The sequence below is a fragment of the Ursus maritimus genome, unplaced genomic scaffold (genome assembly GCF_017311325.1).
Source record: "Ursus maritimus isolate PB19 unplaced genomic scaffold, ASM1731132v1 scaffold_17, whole genome shotgun sequence".
Taxonomy (NCBI): Eukaryota; Metazoa; Chordata; class Mammalia; order Carnivora; family Ursidae; genus Ursus; species Ursus maritimus.
The window spans coordinates 8,592,079-8,611,831 of NW_024424119.1; the positions used below are offsets into that span (position 1 = coordinate 8,592,079).

General features: G+C 38.7%; 1 protein-coding gene across 1 annotated transcript in view; it reads right to left on the bottom strand.

Moving 5' to 3' along the window:
- FREM1 (FRAS1 related extracellular matrix 1) overlaps positions 1–19,753 on the bottom strand; it is a 139,777-nt gene that overhangs the window by 94,224 nt on the left and 25,800 nt on the right. Inside the window, exons 7-11 of the mRNA XM_008689835.2 lie at positions 17,090–17,221; positions 9,554–9,898; positions 8,793–8,935; positions 1,787–1,980; positions 983–1,073 (exon numbers count right to left, since the gene is read on the bottom strand). Of these exons, the coding sequence (XP_008688057.2) occupies positions 983–1,073; positions 1,787–1,980; positions 8,793–8,935; positions 9,554–9,898; positions 17,090–17,221 (905 nt within the window). The remainder of the gene's footprint in view (positions 1–982; positions 1,074–1,786; positions 1,981–8,792; positions 8,936–9,553; positions 9,899–17,089; positions 17,222–19,753) is intronic.

The window sequence follows — 19,753 nt, forward strand, 5'->3', positions numbered from 1 at the left end:
TTAGCTGTGTGATATTGGTCAAGTTACTTAAACTTGTGAGTCCTCTGTGTCCTTATCAGTAAAATAAATAAAATAAAAAAATAGTAGTACTGAGCACATGGGGTTTACATACTCATTTGCAACATCTAACTACAGTGAGATTAGGCAGAAGAAGCCCTACAGTCAGGGGTAGCTGCTGCCTAAGTAGTCATCACCATCACGGTGACTCTCAGGAGAGTATTCAGGGTAGAGTCCACAGGAAGGGGGAGAAGGTTGGTGAAGGATTTGGGAAGGTGGTAGATATTATGAGTTGAATGCGTTCCCCCCAAAAAAGGTATGTTGAAGTCCTAACCTCTAGTACCTCAGAATATGACGTTACTTGGGAATGGGGGAAGGAATATAACTTGTGTCCTCATAAGAAGAGAGAGACACACAGAGAGAAGATGGCCATAGGATGACAGAGGCAGACGGGAGTGTTGATCCACAAGCCAAAGAACGTCAGAGAGTCTGAGGAAGAGGCAAGGAAGTCTTCCTCTACAGGTTTTCAGAGAAAACCTTGATCCTGCCAACACCTTGATTTCAGACTTCAGCCTCCAGAACTCTGAGACAGTAAGTCTCTGTTATTTTAAGCCACCCAGTATGTGGTCCCTTTGGCAGCCCTAGGAAATTAATACAGTAGGATCCTGAATGACTTGAATGTGTTGGAATAAAACCATAGGAACCAGGTCTATAAATCAGAGCCCGACTACTGGTAAAATAATGCAAAAGACTGTGCTGAATTATAACAAGATTTTGAAATTGCATCCAGCTCAATGAAGCATTGTCAAATAGATAGCACATGCTTAATAAAAGTATGCAACCAGAAAGAATGTAGACATCAAGCATTTGATGCTCCTGGCAGATGCCAAAGGCCAACATTCTCAAGTGGAACACTAGGAGTGTCATCCCTTCTCTCAGAAGACACCCCCATCACGTTTGTCAACATTTTAGCAGAGCATCATACCTGAGTGAATGATCTCAGCCCTGAGGCTGCAGGATTTTTGATCAGCTTTGGAATGCTATCCGGCATAAATAATTTCCCAGCATCCAGATGTCTAAAGAGAGATACAGGAGAACACATCAGCTAATTTTCCAGGCAAGAAACATTAAGTCAAAGAGCCTGCAACCAAATTTTCTAAAGCTACAAATGCTCATTGTAAGAAGAAATAAAATATTCCATCTTTATATTTTCTCCTTCTGTTGGGGTAGGGAGGGTGGTTCTAGCCTTCAGTCCAGAATCATCAATGCCATTCTTATGACTGCAGAAACAATGTACAGAATTTTCTACTTGGCTCTCGTGAAAGGGAATCGTTCTTCCCATCCTAAAAAATGTTTCCTTGCTATCACATACATGACACAAGCCTCAGATATATTCATGTCATTTTTCTGATTGGGATCATAGAATATGACAATTTTGTGACCTGCAATAACTGAAAACAGTATTGTGAAGACTCAATAAATTTTATTTAAAAAACAAAAATATGTTCTCTTTAGGAAAAAAGAAATGTTGTATGAAAAAAAGACTAAGGACCATTTTAAGCTTACCTAAGCTGAAGACAATACAAGCGGCAGGTCACTTACAAATTAATACAGCTTTTCAAGGGAGGTATGAGATAAGTTTGAGATTACAGTAAATGTGGAATTGAATACAAGTTCATGCCTGACCAACAGAGCAACTGAACCACAGTACTGTATATGGACACCTGCTACTCAGTCCTTAGACACAACCCTCAACAAATAGCCCAGGTGATAACTTCTCAAGAGATACCTGTGGCCGAAAGAGAAAAATGGAGGTGTTGTTATCGTGTAGAGAAGCTCCCTGTCATATTCTGTATCTATAAAATGTAGATGTTTCTTAGTTATGTAGGCCACCTCAGTTTCCTTGACAACCAAATGCCGAGAAACTCCAGGAGCCTCTTTTGGAAGCTGGTCATCCACTGGAGTGATATGGATGGTCACCACCTGGAAAGAAATTATCTGTGCCATTAATTTGAAATACCAAAGGACACCAAAGAAAACGCCCCACAATCACCCACTCATGGTTAAGATGCTTTTCAAAAACTCCCATTTGTAATATACTTCCATTGAAACGATTCAGGAGCTATTAAGAATGTGGGCCAAAAATGGAACATTCTTACCCATTTAATGCTATATTTTAAGAATAGAATTACCACAGTTATAGTTAATGCAGTCATGAATGCTACAGAACAGGCACATAATACCAAAATATGTTCCTGATTTTATTTCTACTTCTCCCTTCCACCAACAACCTGTGCTTTCTTTCACTACTACCCTCCACTCAGTCATTGATCCTAGAAACCTTGTCATGACTTGTTTCCTCCTTCTCCGCTGACACATAACTCATCTCCAAGTCCCAGAGTTTCTGCTTACCAAATTTCTTATGCCATGACCACACCCCGCCCCCACCCCAACTGTCATTCCCACTCTTACTGGTCTAGCTCCAGCTCTCATCCTTTCTTCCCTACATTATTGCAACAGCTTCCTATGAGCCCTAACTCCAAAACCTAATCTAGACTTTATGTATCTCCAGTGTTCTCTTTAAAAAAAAAAAAATGCAAGTGAAATCAGTTATTCCTCTCCCAAAAAAAATAAACCACCACTCAGGAGGGATTAAATCATTCAAGCTCCTCTACATAGCACCCAAGACCTCCACAGTTTAGACACACTCTATTTTTCAACTTTATCTTTTACCACCTTTCAACATTAACCGAGGACTCTAGATGAGCACAAGATTCGAGGCTTTAGTTCTCAAGCAAGCCTCTATGCTCTGGATCATGCTGTTCCTTCAATCTGCAATGCTTTTCTCCTGCTTTCTCCAGCAACTTGAGGCTTTCTTACCCTTGAGGTCTCTTCTTAAAACTTAGCCCAATTTCTTGGGGGCTCCTGAGTGGCTCAGTCGGTTGCAGGTCCAACTCTTGATTTCAGCTCCGGTCATGGTCTCAGGGTTGTGAGATTGAGCCCTGCGTCGGGCTGCCCACTCAATGGGGAGTCTGCCTAAGATTCTTTCCCTTGCCCTCTGCCCCCTCCCCAAGCCCCTCACTTGCTCACTCACACACTCTCTCTCTAAAACAAATAAACCAATCTTAAAAAAAAAAAAACTTTGCCCAATTTCTCAGTTGGAATTGTTTCTGAATTTTGCTTATCCCTCAACAAACATTATTATTTCATTGCCTTATATTATTAGTTAGTAGTTTACATGCCAGTCTCTCCTAGACTGAAAGGTCCCCAAGGGGAGTATCATAGCATAGTGCAAACCCTGTGGAATTTGTCAGTGGAAAGACAGTTAAAACGCAGAATATACCACTCAGTAGCTATTAATCTTGAACAAGTCACTCAACTTTTTTGGGTGTCAGTTTTATTGGTTAGTTAAGTAGAACAATCACCACCTCATGGAGTTGTTATGAGGATCAAATATCGTTACATAGATAAAAGTCTGGCACATAGTAGGTGCTCAATAAATACTATGTTCATTCTGGTTGCTCCACAACAACTGGCATAGTATTTTGTAGGTAGGAGATACTTCATCGGTGTTTGCTAACTCAGTCAACATGCCCTATTTGTGATTTTTCAAATTCTTACAATCATACTCACAGGTTTGGGATCATGCAAGAGGACAAGGCAGCTTTGCCAAACAGCTTTTATCATCACATTTTTTTTTTCTAATAAACCATGACTGGCTGCGAGAAAGCAATTACTAATTCTCTCTCGAAATGGGACATTTGTTTGGCACCATGGATCTTTGCACAGCTTGATGCATGAGAATATTCTTACCCTGGTTCTAATTATTTTAATATTGTTACCAAAGCACAGATCAGCAATGCCAGTTTTGTCTACAATAATGGTGTTCACAATACTTAATTTGAAAATGAAGAAAATTCCTTTTTAAATTACAAAGCAAAAACTAAAACATGGTTAAGCTTTTCTATGATAAAGCCTGGGACATCAGCTGGGTAATCTACAAGCTACACTCCCTGGGGCAAAAAATTTAACTCCTTTGGGGCTCTGTTTTTCTCTCTAGTAGCACAGTGAGTACCTGGTAGTAGGTGCTCAATTAATTAATTCCCTGTCTCCATCCTTGATTACTTTTACAAAAGCATACAACGTATTTACTACTCCATTATGAAACATTTCAATAATTAAAAACTAAAGCCAGTTATCAAAATAAAAGAACACAATGACAGTCATTTCTCCGGTCTCCTGGAGTCTGTGTCACAATTTTTTTTTCCAATTACAGTTTTTTGCTAATCTACAAAGTTCAGAAATTCTCTATGGGACCTCCCAGCCATAGAGCACATCAGCAAGGCTCCACTTAATTGAAAAACTGGATTTAATATGGAAACAATAGTTATTGTGCCTTCAAAGAGACCATTTTCCATGCTAATTTATTCTCTAATGTGTTCTTTGTGTAAAAAGAATGTACAAGCATGCTTTTTTATACCCCTGTAGTAATTCTTGGTGGGCACATTTTTCAACATGCTTTATGATCACTTAAATTGATGTATCTTTACATATTTGTGCATGTTTAAACAATTATTGTATGTGTGTCTGTGGGTAAGAAAAATCCTATTTTAACAAGCTCCATAGAGAAATAAAGAATTCTCATTGTACTGAAATTTGGTTGTAAAAAAGACATTATTGAACACCCATTCCCAGACAGTGAAAAACTAGTGTCCAATCACTGGGTTCTCGCTGCTGACTCTCCCTACATCCCTCCAGTCTACTTATGGCCACAGGCACCTGCAAACAGACTTGGAGAGAATCTGAATATAATGTGATAAATCAGTACACAAAATGACAAAGCCTGACCTTGACCCTCAGAATCAGGCTCCATATATGATACTCCGACAGCTAATATCTGACTTTCTTACAAGCCTGGGTTCTTGATCCTTTCTCTGCCTCAGCTTTGACTTTTGCCTGATTCTTTATCTTGCATCTTCTGTTTGAGATTATCCAGTGCTACTTCTCAGCCCCAGGAACTACTATCAATGTTAGCTTTGCCCATCCCACTTCCCAGTCTGACTTCAGACAAATGCCCATGCCCAGGGTACCTGTTCTCTCATCCAGTCATGTCCAGTTGCTTCCTTCCACTTGACCCACAGGTCTTTGTGGTACCTGCTTCCTTTCTTTCTCCATTTCTTAGTCCTCTTCCTGTTTCTCTCATCTATCCTTATTTTTCATTCTCTACTTTACTTTTTTTTTTTTAAGTTTTTATTTTAATCACCCGGTGCTCATCACGACAAGTGCACACCTTAGTCCCCATCACCTATTTCACCCATCCTCCCACCCACCCCATTTTACTTCTATATCACTTTCTCCTGTTTTAAGACCTCTTACAGCTTAAGCTCTATAAAACCCTCTATTGAGAAGGATGAAGGAGGAAATATTTTTCAAAAACAAATTGAGCAGGTGAGGCTTTATTTGATGACAGTAAGGACAACCAAGATAGAAAGAGAGGGGTTTTCTTGCTGGTGTGTAGATACACTGTTGGCTGGTGTGTCAGTCAACCTCTCAAGGAGCATTCAGTAGAGAAGGTCGAGAAGAGGGAAGGGGTATTCCTGCTTATGTAACTTCTTTCTTGCTTTATGTGCATTGTGTCTCATCTGAGGAGATCCTTGCTTTCTGTCTCTATGAAAGGAAGTTTCCCAACATTTTGGCCTAAGCAATCCTGTGCCTTGCTTTAAATTTTGGTGACCAGGGAAGCTTCTGATCAAAAAAGCTCCTGTCAAGCAGCCTTTTTATCTGGACTTCCAGTTAATGGCAGAAAGTTGCAGATATTCTTGACTATTTTACAGATTTTGCTGAATTTTTATGTGTAAGACATGACTAGATACCTGTCCAAATTGAAGACGCAATCATCAAGTAGACTAATGATCATGCAAGTCCCTTAAAAATTAGAGTTTCAATGATGATATCGGGGGTTTATAACACAAAAGCACTTAATCAGAACACATACACACAATACTTGTTGTTTGGCACACACTAATTCCTAGACACTCTGAAGAATAAAGATTTATGCTTACTCCTCCCTATGTCACTCCCTCCCCAGTTCCCACCAAATGTTTCAGTTTTCCTATTTTCTACTTTCAATAAAAATGGGAAGAGCCAGAGTTCATTTGGGCACAAAAAAAGCAGTTCTTCAGGTTCTACTTTGAGTCTTGAACCAAAGCCTGAAGACACAGAGATAAATAATTTGTGATTCCTGCCATCAGCGAGCTCACAGTTGATCCAATAAAACAAATAATGGCCTCACATTATAGTTATTTGATATCAGATCATATAAAAGGACAAGCTGAGCCAGCCTGGGGGAGTTATGAAATGGGGAGCATCGGAGGTTTCCTGGAGCAGGTGATGTTATAGCTGAGAGTAGGTCCATTGTTTGGAGAAGGACTAAGCTAAAACAGCCACTGATCAGAAGTGGGGGGAAAATGGATGCCAGAGGAATGCTACCAAACACTTTGCCACTGTATTAATGGGTTTTAATTGTCCTCAATTACAAGGATGTGGCTGATCTCCTCTATTCTTAAGAGCCCATGTGAGGAATTCTGATGATAATCTAGCCCTCAAAAGATGAAGATTGGAACCAAAGCACTGGCAGTGGGGTGGAGAGCTAGAGACGGATGAGAGAAATTTATCAAGTAGATTTAGTGAGACCTGCTGACTGATCTGTTATTAGACAGAGAAAAGGGCTAGGGAGGACTTCAGGGATTTTAGTTACAGTGGTTTTGTGCAAGTTTTGGGGGGAAATATTCCAAGTATCTTATGGATTGTGGACATGGTGAATTTAAAATGCTGGTGAGACACACGTGTAATGATGTCAGGTACAGAGGTGGGTACATGAGAATGAGCTGGAGAATATTTAGAAGCCAGAGACACAGCAAATTCATAGATTCTGTCTCTGTCTCTCTCTTTCTCAACACAGATTAAGAAGACAAAAGCAAAGAAAAGCATAATTATGACCTTTTCTTTAGAAATCCATCCATCATAGGGAATAAACTTATAACCAGATCTACAGAGTTTGGTTTGAGTTATTTGCCAAGATTTAGAAATAATTCTGCTTCAATAAAGTTTTCATTACCTTACTATAGAGAGATCTCACATCTCCATTTGATCTATAAATATGAGATAAATATAAATAAATCTATACCTATGATGTATAAAATATGTAATAGCAGAAGAGGAAAAAGAAGTCAATTTTTAATAAAACACATAATCTGCTAATAATGATATGTATTCTAGTCAGAAACAGGTCAGTTTGGATAGATACAATAGAAGATTTTAAAATAAATCCTATTAGTAGTTGCCATTTTGCATCATCAAGTCAACCAAGGTCTCAAGCAAAAATGCAATCTAGAAATGGCATATAATACTTTGATGAAAGCAGGGAGTTGTTATTTGTAAAGGAATTGATTTGTTATTCAATATGCAGATGAATTAAGAATTTTCTCATTCATTCTCTATTCCCTCTTAACAGGGATCACCTAGTTCCTTCAGTTTCTGGGCTCTCTGACGTCATTCTTCCTGATCATCCCTTTTTGTTACTTTTGTCCTAGCAAACAGATGAATAGCTCAATCACCCATGCAGTGGCTAATGTAAGTGACTGTGACATTAAGAGAAGCATCATATAACTAATAAGGACACATGCTTTAAGAAATCATTCTAGAGAGAGTGCCTCAGTGGCTCTGTCTGTTAAGCATCTGACTCTTGATTTCAGCTCAGGTCATGATCTCAGGGTCATGAGACCAATCCCTGTATCTGGGCTCCATCCTCAGCGGGGAGTCTGTTTCCTCCTCCCTCTCCCTCTGTCCCTACTACCCTCTAAACAAAATACATAAAATCTTTTAAAATAATCATTCTAGAGCTGGTTCTAGATTTGCTTTGATCCCTACACATGCTACCTTCCATGATCATAGGTATAAAATGCCTAGCAAAAAGAACCATGTATAATAAGTGATCACTTATTTTCAGCTGTCTTTTCCACCCCTACCACCAGCCATCCTCTCTTTGCATGGAGTCTATCCTTTTATAATTGTCCAGATCCGACACTAACTCCATTTTCTGTAATTTCTATATGAGAATGCCTCCATAAACTTATTTCCATATCCTGTATACTTAAATGATATACTTGAGTGATGGTGAAACTCATAGTTCTTCAAAAGCAACAATAAATAAGAGCTAACTTATCTATTGAGTACTTATCATGTGCCAGAAAGTTCTCAGTACTTTATACATAATTATCTCACTTACCTTCACAATTGCTCTGTAAGGAAGTTGTATTATTACCTATTTTACAGATGAGGAAACTGGTCAATCTGACCTGAGGAGGCACAGGTCAATCAGTTAGTTAGGGTCAAGGAGAGGAGAGAAACATGGGCAGTATAACTTCAGAGACTATACTTCAACCACTACACATAAAATGCCAGTGTTTTCTTGAGTGTTACAAAACCAGCATATTTTGGGAGGTGTTCTGTATAAAGGGTTCCCATGGTTAAACGATCTTGAAAACACTGCATACACAGAGTTTTTACAAGTAATTTACAAATACAATATTTATAAATACAATCATTTACAAAACTTACTAGGAAAGTAAATGGTGGAGAAGTCATGTTGCAAAGAAACGGACTTAATTTTGCTAATCCATTGCTTCTCAAACTTTGAACCTTAAAACCTGCTTGTGTGTAGTTTCTAATAACACCTCCCAGAATGGATATCTGCGGACAAGACTTGAGGACAGTATTCAGAGATGGCTTCTTACCTCTGGCACTGAGAGATTTGGAGGTTCATGGCTGTCCCACAGGACAAATTCAAAAGAGTCTTCAAAGATCTCTCCACCAAAGTGACGATAGTAAATGATGCCATTAAATAGATCTCTCTGAAGGAAGCCAGGGACAGGATAGCCTATTGGGGCCACAAAACACCACATGCTTTTGTAACAATCTTCCAGATGTTGGGGTATAAAGATATTGGACTTATCTCCAAAGTATTCTCTGCCTAGTGCAGTGTATGCATCCAAGGAATTTTCATTAAATACTTTTATCAAAGCTTATAAACAATAATCAGAAAAATTAAAGTTGCTGCACCTGTCTTAAAATATATAGAAAAATTAGCATTACAAAAAATATTTTTAAGAAACATAGTCTTAACTAACACCAACTACTTGATCCCTATTTTGTTACTCCTGACTACTTTAAGAAGTAGTTATGAAATTATACTAATAAAGCATAAACAAATGTTATTCATGAAATTACTTTATCAATAATATAGAATAGGCCAAACACTTCTTATTTATTCTATCATCTTGCTTGGCAGACATAATTTTTCATGGTGTAATAGTTAGCTTGAGGCCCAGCTCTGGAACTTCCCAGATGCACAGACTTGAATAGATCAATATAACTTTTTTAGGTGCCAGGTTTCCCATCCATAAAATGGGAATGATAATCGTATCTTACCTCATAAACTTGATGTCCACCCTTGTAGAAATTCTGACACCAACAATCATAACTGTTCAGAACTTACCTATCAGCCCTGGCCCTGGTTTCTTCATGATCTCTCCAGCCTGAGGAGGTTTCGTGATATTAAAGAAGATGTAGTCATCACTGGAGTCCATGTCTGATGCCCTCAGCATGGAACCCTGGATCAGTATCGTCTGCCCCTCCTCCAGTTCAATCACAACATTGCTTATGAGGAACGGGGGACTGTCATCTTTGGGCAAAATGTTGATGGGAAACTTATGGCGGATGCTGTGATGGCCATCGAATATCCTGAAGATCACAAAGTCTTTGGTGGAGTCACTGTCATCATGATGATAGCGAACAACTCCAGCCTGAAGGTCAGCCACAGTGAAGAGAAATCCTTTCCCACCTGAAGAAGAGAGCAGAGATGGAGCTCTGAATGAGGGGTGCCAATGGAGCAGCTGTAGTGAAAGCAGCCCTAGAGGAGAGGGTGTTAAGAAAAGTGGACCAGCCAATACTTGCCTCACTTAAACAAACAATCTTGTTTAGTCAGCTCTGGGCCTCCACAGACCTGGTTTTGAATACTGGCTGTAACGCTAATTAGCTGTGTGGACTTGGGCAAGGTACTTAATTCGTTTCAGACTCATCTATAAAACAGGGATAATAATACCTACCTCATATTCCCTAGAAAGGATGAGAGAACTTAAAGAACAGTAAGCCTACAAAATATGTTTATTATTAAACTCGTTGCTATCATCCTACAAGGCAGCACTTCTTAGAGGGGCCATCTTGAACCAGGACCATTAGTACCACCTGGGAAGTTGTTAGAAATGCAAGTTCTGGAGGTGAGCCCCAGGAATCTTGCTAAACATGCTAAACATGCTAAAATTCATGAGTCACTGGCTTACTACCCAAGAGCTAGAGCTCTGTTATCAAATGGCCTGGATTCAAAGCCCAGTTCAGCCACTTTCTAAGTACATGACCTTAGACAAGTCAACTTTTCTAAGGTTCTCCTATTGTAAAGTGGGAATAATAATACTACCTAATTTCATAAAGCTGATATAAGATAAAGTATATATAACACTTTGTACAGTATCTGGCACAAAGAAAATACTTAATAAATTTTAGTACTATTTTCTACCTCCTCTGAACCACAACGTCATCATGGTCTACCACTCTATTCTTCATTTCTACAGTATTAATAAACATGATTCACTCTACATAAACAATTACAATTGTTGATGGCAAGTGCCCCAGTAGTCTCCCTACACTGTACGGTTGTTTTAAAGCCCTCACTGGAATATGTGATTAAACATTTGTATAATAGACACTATAGATTACTTCACCCAGTAGCCACTTTCTGCTTCTTCACCAGTAACAGAATCCTAGTTTTATTTGGAATGGCAATATGACCATTTAAAAACACTCAGGTTCCCAGATGCCATTGCATCTAGGGGGGTAGTATATGAATTGGTAGATTTAAGTGGAACCCACTGTATCAGGTTCCTGAGAAAAGTTGTTAAAGAGAGCAAATTAATTGACATAACTTTTTTCATTGTCCTTTCTCTTCCTTCCTTCCTGGAATGCAGAATCAAAGTCTGGAAGTATAGGCACCATCTTGCAACCACTGTCAGAGCAGAAAGAGCTCCTGGCATCATGGATCTAGAATGCCTACCTTTGGGCAACTTGTCACATGAGAAAAATAACTCTTGAATTTTTAAGTCACTGTAGCTGGGTTTCCCTTACACGCAGCCAAACATCCACTCTGATTGACATACCCAGGCTTAAGGTGATCTCCTACTCTCCTGGGATTAGGCAAAAGAATTTATCATTTCATTTTTAATTTCAGAATTCTTAATCACAAATGATAACAAATAAGAGCTCCCTTTCTGCTTTATAGTTAGGAATACCAGGAGGATAATTGAATTCAATCTTCTGAGCTCATTGAAAGGAATGGACTGTATTATCATATGATATGAATATTATTTTTATTAGGATTATCACCTTGTTAACTACTATTCTTAATTATAACATAATTAACATAATAGTGCTACTAATAATAACATAGTGATTATCAAGTATTTAAAAAAGTAAGTTTTTCTGTTTTTCAATACATTTTTCTGAATCAGAGAAATAAGAGGGAAATATTTTGTCTTCCAACTGGGATAAGATCATCAGTTAAAGAGTATATTTAGAAGGAGTATTACATGGCATCTGAGATTTAAATAATGAGCCAAGTCCAAGATGCTACTCATAAATGGTCATCCAGGTGTGCCTAGGTGGCTCAGTCAAGTGTCCGACTCTTGATTTCGGCTCAAGTCATGATCTCAGGGTCGTGAGATCGATTGAGACCCACATTAGGCTACATGCTGGGCATGGTGCCTGCTTAAGATTCTCTCTCTCTCCCTTTTCCTCTGCCCCTCCCGCTTCAATAAATAAATAAATAAGTAGATAAATAAACGGTTATCCATTGATATGAGCACCCTAACACAAAAGCTAATGGTTTCAAGACCTCCAGATTTTCTGGATATGACAATTCATTTAGAAATGACACCTAAGACAAAAGGTTTATTTGAACAAATTACAGCTGAAAACTTCCCTAATCTGGGGAAGGAAAGAGACATCCAAATCCAGGAGGCACAGAGAACTCCCATCAAAATCAACAAAAGCAGGCCAACACCAAGACATATCTTAGTAAAATTTGCAAAATACAGAAATAAGGAAAGAACCTAGAAGCAGCAAGGGAAAAAAAATTCCCAAGCCTAGAAGGGAAGACAAATCAGGTTCACAGAAGATCTCTCCACAGAAATCTGGCAGGAAGAAAGTGGCATGATATATTCAACATGCTGAATAGGAAAAATATGCAGCCAAGAATACTTTATCCAGGAAGGCTGTCACTGAGAATAGAAGGAGAGATAAAGAGTTTCCCAGACAAACAAAAACTAAAGAAGTTCATGACCACTAAACTAGCCCTGCAAGAAATAAAGGAGACTCTTTGAGTTGGAAAGAAAGACCAAAAGCAACAAAGACTAGAAAGATATACAGAAAATCTCCAGAAACACCAACTTTACAGGTAGTACAGTGGATTTGTAATACAATACAAATATGAATAAATTCATATCTATCAATAATCACTCTGAATGTAAATGAACGAAATGCTCCAATCAAAAGACATAGGGCATCAGAATGGATTAAAACAAAACAAAACAAAAAAACAAACAAACAAACAAAAAACAAGATCTACCTATATGCTACCTACAAGAGACTCATTTTAGACCTAAAGACACCTGTAGATTGAAAGTGAGGACTTGGAGAACCATCTATCATGCTCATGGATGTCAAAAGAAAGCCAGAGCAGCCATATTTATATCAGACAAACTACATTTTAAACCAAAAAGTGTAAAAAGAGATGACAAAGGGTGCTATATCATACTTAAGGGCTCTATCCAACAAGAAGATCTAACAATTGTAAATATTTGTGCCCACAACTTGGTAGCACCCAAATACATAAATCAATTAATAACAAACATAAAGAAAATCATTGATAGTAATACAATAAGAGTAGGGGACTTTAACACCCCACTTACAGCAATGGACAGATCATCTAAGCAGAAAATCAACAAGCAAAAACTGGCTTTGAATGACACATTGGACCAGATGGACTTAACAGATATATTCAGAACATTTCATCCTAAAACAGCAGAATACACATTCTTTTTGAGTGCATATGGAACGTTCTCCAGAATAGATCACATACTGGGTCAAAATCAACCCTCAACAATTACAAAAAGATTGAGATCATACCATGTATATTTTCAGACCACAACACTGAAATTTGAAGTCAACCACAAGAAAAAATTTGGAAAAACCACAAATACATGGAGGTTAAAGAACATCCTACTGAAGAATGAATGGGTTAATAAGGAAATTTAAAAAGTAAGAAATATATGGAAGCAAATGAAAATGAAAACACGACAGTGGGATGCAGCAAAAGTGGCCAAAAGAGGAAAATATATAGCAATACAGGCTTACCTCAAGAAGCAAGAAAAGTCTCAAATACATACCCTAAAGGAACTAGAAAAGGAACAGCTACGAAAGCCAGCAGAAGAAGGGAAATAAAATGATATAGAAACAAACAAAAACACAGTAAAACAGATCAATGAAACTAGGAACTTGTTCTTTGAAAGAAGTAATAAAATTGATAACCTCTAGCCAGATTTATCAAAAAGAAAAGACAAAGGACACAAATAAATAAAATCACAAATTAGGGGTGCCTGGGCAGCTCAGTCATTAAGCATCTGCCTTCAGCTCAGGTCATGATTCCAGGGTCCTAAGATTGAGCCCCACATCGGGCTTCCTGCTCAGCAAGGAGTCTGCTTCTCCCTCTCCCTCTGCCCCTCTCCCCACTCATGCTCTCTCTCTGAAATAAATAAAATATTTTTTTTAAAAAATCACAAACTAAAGAGGAGAGATCACAACCAACACCACAAATATGCAAGTAATCATAACAGAATATTATGAAAAACTATATGCCAACAAACTGAGCAATCTGGAAGAAATGGACAAATTCCTAGAAACATACAAACTGCCAAAATTGAAACAGAAAGAAATAGAAAATTCCAACAGACCCATAACCTGCAAAGACACTGAATTAGTAATCAAAAATCTCCCAACAAACAAAAGTCCAGGGCCAGATGGCTTCCCAGGGGAATTCTACCAGACTTTTAAAGAAGAGTTAATATCTATTTTTTTCAAACTGTTCCAAGACATAGAATTGGAAGGGAAACTTCCAAACTCCTTCTACAAGACTAGCACTACCTTGATTCCAAAACCAGACAAAGACCCCACTGAAAAAGAGAATGACAGGCCAATAGCCCTGATGAAAATGGATATAAAAATTCTCAACAAGATACCAGTGAATCAAATCCAACAGTACATTAAAAGAATCATTCACCATGATTAAGTGGGATTTATTCCTTGGCTGCAAGGGTGGTTCAACATTTAAAAATCAAATGTGATCCACCACATTAATAAAAGAAAGGATAAGAACCATATTGTCCTCTCAATAGATGCAGAAAAAGTATTTGACAAAGTACAGTGTCCTTTCTTGATAAAAATCCTCTATAAAGTAGGGATAGAGGGAACATACCTCACCATAATAAAGATCATATACGAAAAACCCACAGCTAATCTCATCCTCAAAGGGGAAAAACAGAGCTTCTCCTCTACAGGCAGGAACAAGACAAGGATGTCCACTCTCACCACTGTTATTTAACACAATACTAAAAGTCCTAGCCTCAGCACTCAGACAAAATAAAAGGCATCCAAATTGGCAAGGAAGAAATCAAGCATTTGCAGATGACATGATAATCTATGTAGAAAACCTGAAAGATTCCACCAAAAGTATTGCTAGACCTGATAGATGAATTCAACAAAGTCACAGGATACAAAATCAATGTACAGAAATCTGTTGCATTTCTATACACCAATAATGAAGTAACAGAAAGAGAAATCATGGAATCAATCCCATTTACAATTGCAACAAAAACCATAAGATACCTAGGAATAAACCTAATGAAAGAGGTAAAAGACCTGTACTCTGAAAACTGTAGAACACTTATGAAAGAAATTGAAGATAACACAAAGAAATGGAAAAACATTCCATTCTCATGGATTGGAAGAACAAATATTGTTAAAATGTCTATGCTACCCAAAGCAATCAACATATTTAATGCAATCGCCATCAAAATACTGCCAACATTTTTCACAGAGCTAGAACAAACAATCTTAAAATTTGTATGGAATCACAAAAGACCTTGAATAGCCAAAGCAATCTTGAAAAAGAAAAGCAAAGCTGGAGGCATCACAATTCCAGACTTTAAGTTCTATTAGAAAGCTGTAATCAAGTAATGAATCATGGAACTTTACATCAAAAACTAGGGATGTACTGTATGGTGACTAACATAATAAAAAATATTATTACTAAAAAAAAGTAAAAAAAATTTTTTTAATTTAAAAAAAAAGAAAGCTGTAATCATCAAGACAGTATGGTACTGGCACAAAAATAGACACACAGATCAATGGAACAGAACAGAGAACCCAGAAATGGACCCTCAACTCTATGGTCAACTAATCTTCAACAAAGCAGGAAAGAGTTTCCAATGGAAAAAAGACAGCCTCTTCAACAAATACTGTTGGGAAAACTGGACAGTAACATGCAAAAGAATGAAACTGGAGTGCTTTCTTACACCATACACCAAAATGAATTCAAAATGGATGAAATCCCTAAATGACAGGAAACAATCAAAACCCTAGAGGAGAACGCAGGCAGCAACCTCTTCGACCAAGGTTGCAGCACTTCTTACTACATATGTCACCACAGGCAAGGGAAACAAAGGCAAAAATGAACTACTGAGACTTCATAGAGATAAAAACCTTCTGCATAGTGAAGGAAATAATCAACAAAACTAAAAGCCACCCTACAGAAAGGGAGAAGAGATCTGCAAATGATATATCAGATAAGGGGTTAGTATCCAATATCTATAAAGAACTTAGCAAACTTGAAACCCAAGAAACAAATAATCCACTTAAGAAATGGGCAGAAGACATCAATAGACATTTTTCCAAAGAAGACATACAAATGGCCCAACAGACACATGAAAAGATATTCAACATCACTCATCACCAGGGAAATAGAAATCAAAACTCCAATGAGATATCACCTCACACCTGTCAGAATGGCTAAAATTAACAACACAGGAAACAACAGGTGTTGGCAAGGATTAGAGAAAGGGGAACCATCTTGCACTGTCAGTGGGAATGCAAACTGGTGTGGCCACTTTGAAAAACAATATGGAGGTTCCTCAAAAAGTTAAAAATAGAACTACTCCATAACCCAGTAACTGCACTACTAGGTATTTACCCAATGAATACAAAAATACTGATTGGAAAGGGTACATGCACCCCAATGTTTATAGCAGCATTAGCAACAATAGCTAAATTATGGAAAGAACCCAGATGTCCATTGACAGATGAATGAATAGAGATGTGGTATATATATATACAATGGAATACTACTCAGCCATCAAAAAAACGAAATCTTGCCATTTGCAATGATGTGGCTGGAACTAGAAGGTATTACGCTAAGCAAATGAGTCAGTCAGAGAAAGACAGATACCACATGATTTCACTCACATGTGGAATTTAAGAAACAAAACAGATGAACATACGGGGAGGGAAAAAAAGAAAGAAAAGAGAGAGGGAAGCAAATAATAAGAGACTCTTAACTACAGAGAACAAACTGAGGGTTAACGGAGGGCAGGTGTGTGTGGGGGGATGGGATAAATGGGGGATGGCCATTAAGGAGGGCACTCGTGATGAGCACTGGGTGTTATATGTAAGTGATGAATCATTAAATTCTACTTCTAAAACCAATATTACACTATATGTTAACCAACTAGAATTTAAATAAAAACTTGGGGAAAAAAAGAGAAAGAAATGAGTCCCAAGAGATGGCTATGTATATCCTGTTAAACATGATCTGCCTTTGGAGAAAATACTTCGCAGGTTCTCTTCTAGGTCGGAGAGACTGATCTTTTACCTCTTAGTGTAAGCCGTCCATGCTGCAGGCCGCCCACGGTGACCAACTGGACAGCATGGATGTCATCATTGTCGACAATCTGAAACTGTTCCCAAGTGATGGCCCGAGACTGCCCCTCTAGAAGACTCAGACCTACAAGAGAAAACAGAATATGTCCTGGAAAGTTCTATGACATGCCAACAAGCCTACTTTAAGGCAAGATTAATGAATTTTCACTCACAAACTAGCCAAAATTTTATCTTTGAAAGTTTTTCAAGAAATTGAAATTTAGCTTTTATTTTTAGTAATATTTCTTTTTTAAAGATTTATTTTTTTGAGAGAGAGAGAGAGAATGCAGAGGGGAGGGAGAGAGGGAGAGGGAAAAACTCAAGCAGGCTCCACACTCAGTGTGGAGCCTGATGCGGGGCTTGATCTTATGACCCTGAGATCATGACCTGAGCTGAAACCAAGAGTCAGATGCTTAACTGATTGTACCACCCAGGCACCCCATATTTTATTAATATTTCTACTTTTTTAAAGATTTTATTTATTTGACAGAAGGAGAGAGCAGAAGCAAGGGGAGCAGGAGAGGGAGAAACAGGCTCCTCACTGAGCAGCAAGCCCAACTCGGGGCTCGGCCCCAGGACCCTGGGACCATGACTGGAGTCAAAGGCAGACACCTAACTGACTGAGCCACCCAGGTGCCCCATAATATTTCTACTTTTAATACGATTAACCCCAATCTGACAACCAGTTCCTTATACATCCATTGGAGGCATGATGGTCCAGAAAATAAATACTAAAGGAAAGAATAGAGGCTATGTTCACGGTGGTCTCTAGTTCAAAAATGTCCACAAGGAATTTTTCAAAGATGATGTCCAGATATTTTAATTGGGCAAAAGAATCAGAAGAGCTTTACCATATAAGTTATGAGCTCAAGAGTAGCTCACAGGACAGAGTGTGTAAAGTGGGTAACTGTGCAAATACGGAGCTGCTACACGAGGGGAGCGTTTAACGGTATTAGACATGAAGTGTCTGACACTTTGCAATGAGGGCTGAATTTCATTCTAGACTCTAATAAAGAAGGGAGTTTTGTAACTAAAGGAAATGAAATAGAACCTCCTTGGACCTAGCATGTTGGAGGAAATCTGGGGAGAGAGGGTAAGTGCTGTTCAGAGCTGCAAGAATACAGATCCTGGACCTAACATTCCAGTGAAAAACAGGGAGCTGAGCATCACCAACCATTCCCAATATTCAGGAGATCCAGGAGGTGATAGATTGCAAAGAATCTTAAATGGTAGCAAAGCTTTTTAAGGAACAAGTTGATAAAACTTAAAGGCAGTGTACTGGTGGACCCGATGACGCACCCTTTCAAACCTGCCCAGCTTCCCCTGCCCCCCTGGCCATGACGTGTGCCTGCTTTCTCACAGCAGCAGCCCCATGAGGGTCCCCACAGTCCCCACGATTGTAAAGTACCAGTTGCCACCATTGCCTCACCTTCTGATGTGGCTGGTTACCACAACCGTCCTCTTGGGCAAGGGCCAGGTTATGGCATGATCTACCCTTGTGACCATAGCCAGGTCCTACACCAGGGACCCAGGGAGTTTGTGCAGTAGCCACAAAGAGGGGCCACGCAGCACATCATGGGCATGTGAGGAGCTGACATCCAGTGAGGCAAACTGACCACAGTGAGACAGGAGATGTGAAGGAGCTAAGAGAGAGACGATTCACCCTTTCTCCACCCCAACTCTGACTCTTCCCACACACAGTGGCTCCGTCTCCTCCTGGAGACACCAGTACAATAGAACAGTCAACTTCACTTTCTCATCAACTTGGTCATGCCACCTTTTTATTTGTTCCCCACAACTTCCCTTCCCTCTCATTCTTGTTTACAGTATAGGGTTAGTGCACTTGACCTGTCTCAAGGGGTGTTGGCTAGGAACCTGGGATAAGACATACAGTCTGAAAAGAAGGAGAGAAGGAGAGAGAAAGAGAGAGAGAGAGAGACAGAGAGGAAGGAAGAAAGGAGGGAAGGAGGGTAGAAGAAAGGAAAGAAAGAAGGAAGGAAAGAAGAGAGGGAGGACAAGCACATATCTCTGTGAGGAGCGCCTACGTAGCTCAGTTGGGTAAGTGTTCAACTCTTGGTTTGGCTCAGGTCTTGACCTCAGGGTCGTGAGTTCAAGCCCCACGTGGGCTCCATGCTGGGTGTGGAGACTACTTAAAAAAAAATCTCTGTGACTGGTACTAAGGGTTTTGAAGCCATGAGTGCATGGTACAGCATAGTGCAAGGCATCATGGGACACAGCAGAAGAGCAAGCAAGAAGACTAGGATAGATAGAAAAATATTAACAGTCATTCTGTCTTCATGGTGGAGTAATAAATGATTTTATTCATTCATTACTATTTCATTTATTCATTACTATCCATTCATTATTATCATAATTATCCATTCATTCATTCTATTTATTGTTTAATGTACTTTCCAAGTTCTCCATGATGTACATATATTAAATTCATAATAAGTAAAAACTCATTTTAAAAAAGATTCTTATGTCCAAAGTAGCCAAAACCAGATTTGGAGCTCTCTTAACAAGCTTGAGTTTCACAGATCACACAGACTATTAAATCGCTATGCTCAAGCAATACTCTGCTTAATATGTGATTATTACTAAACTTCAGGTTATC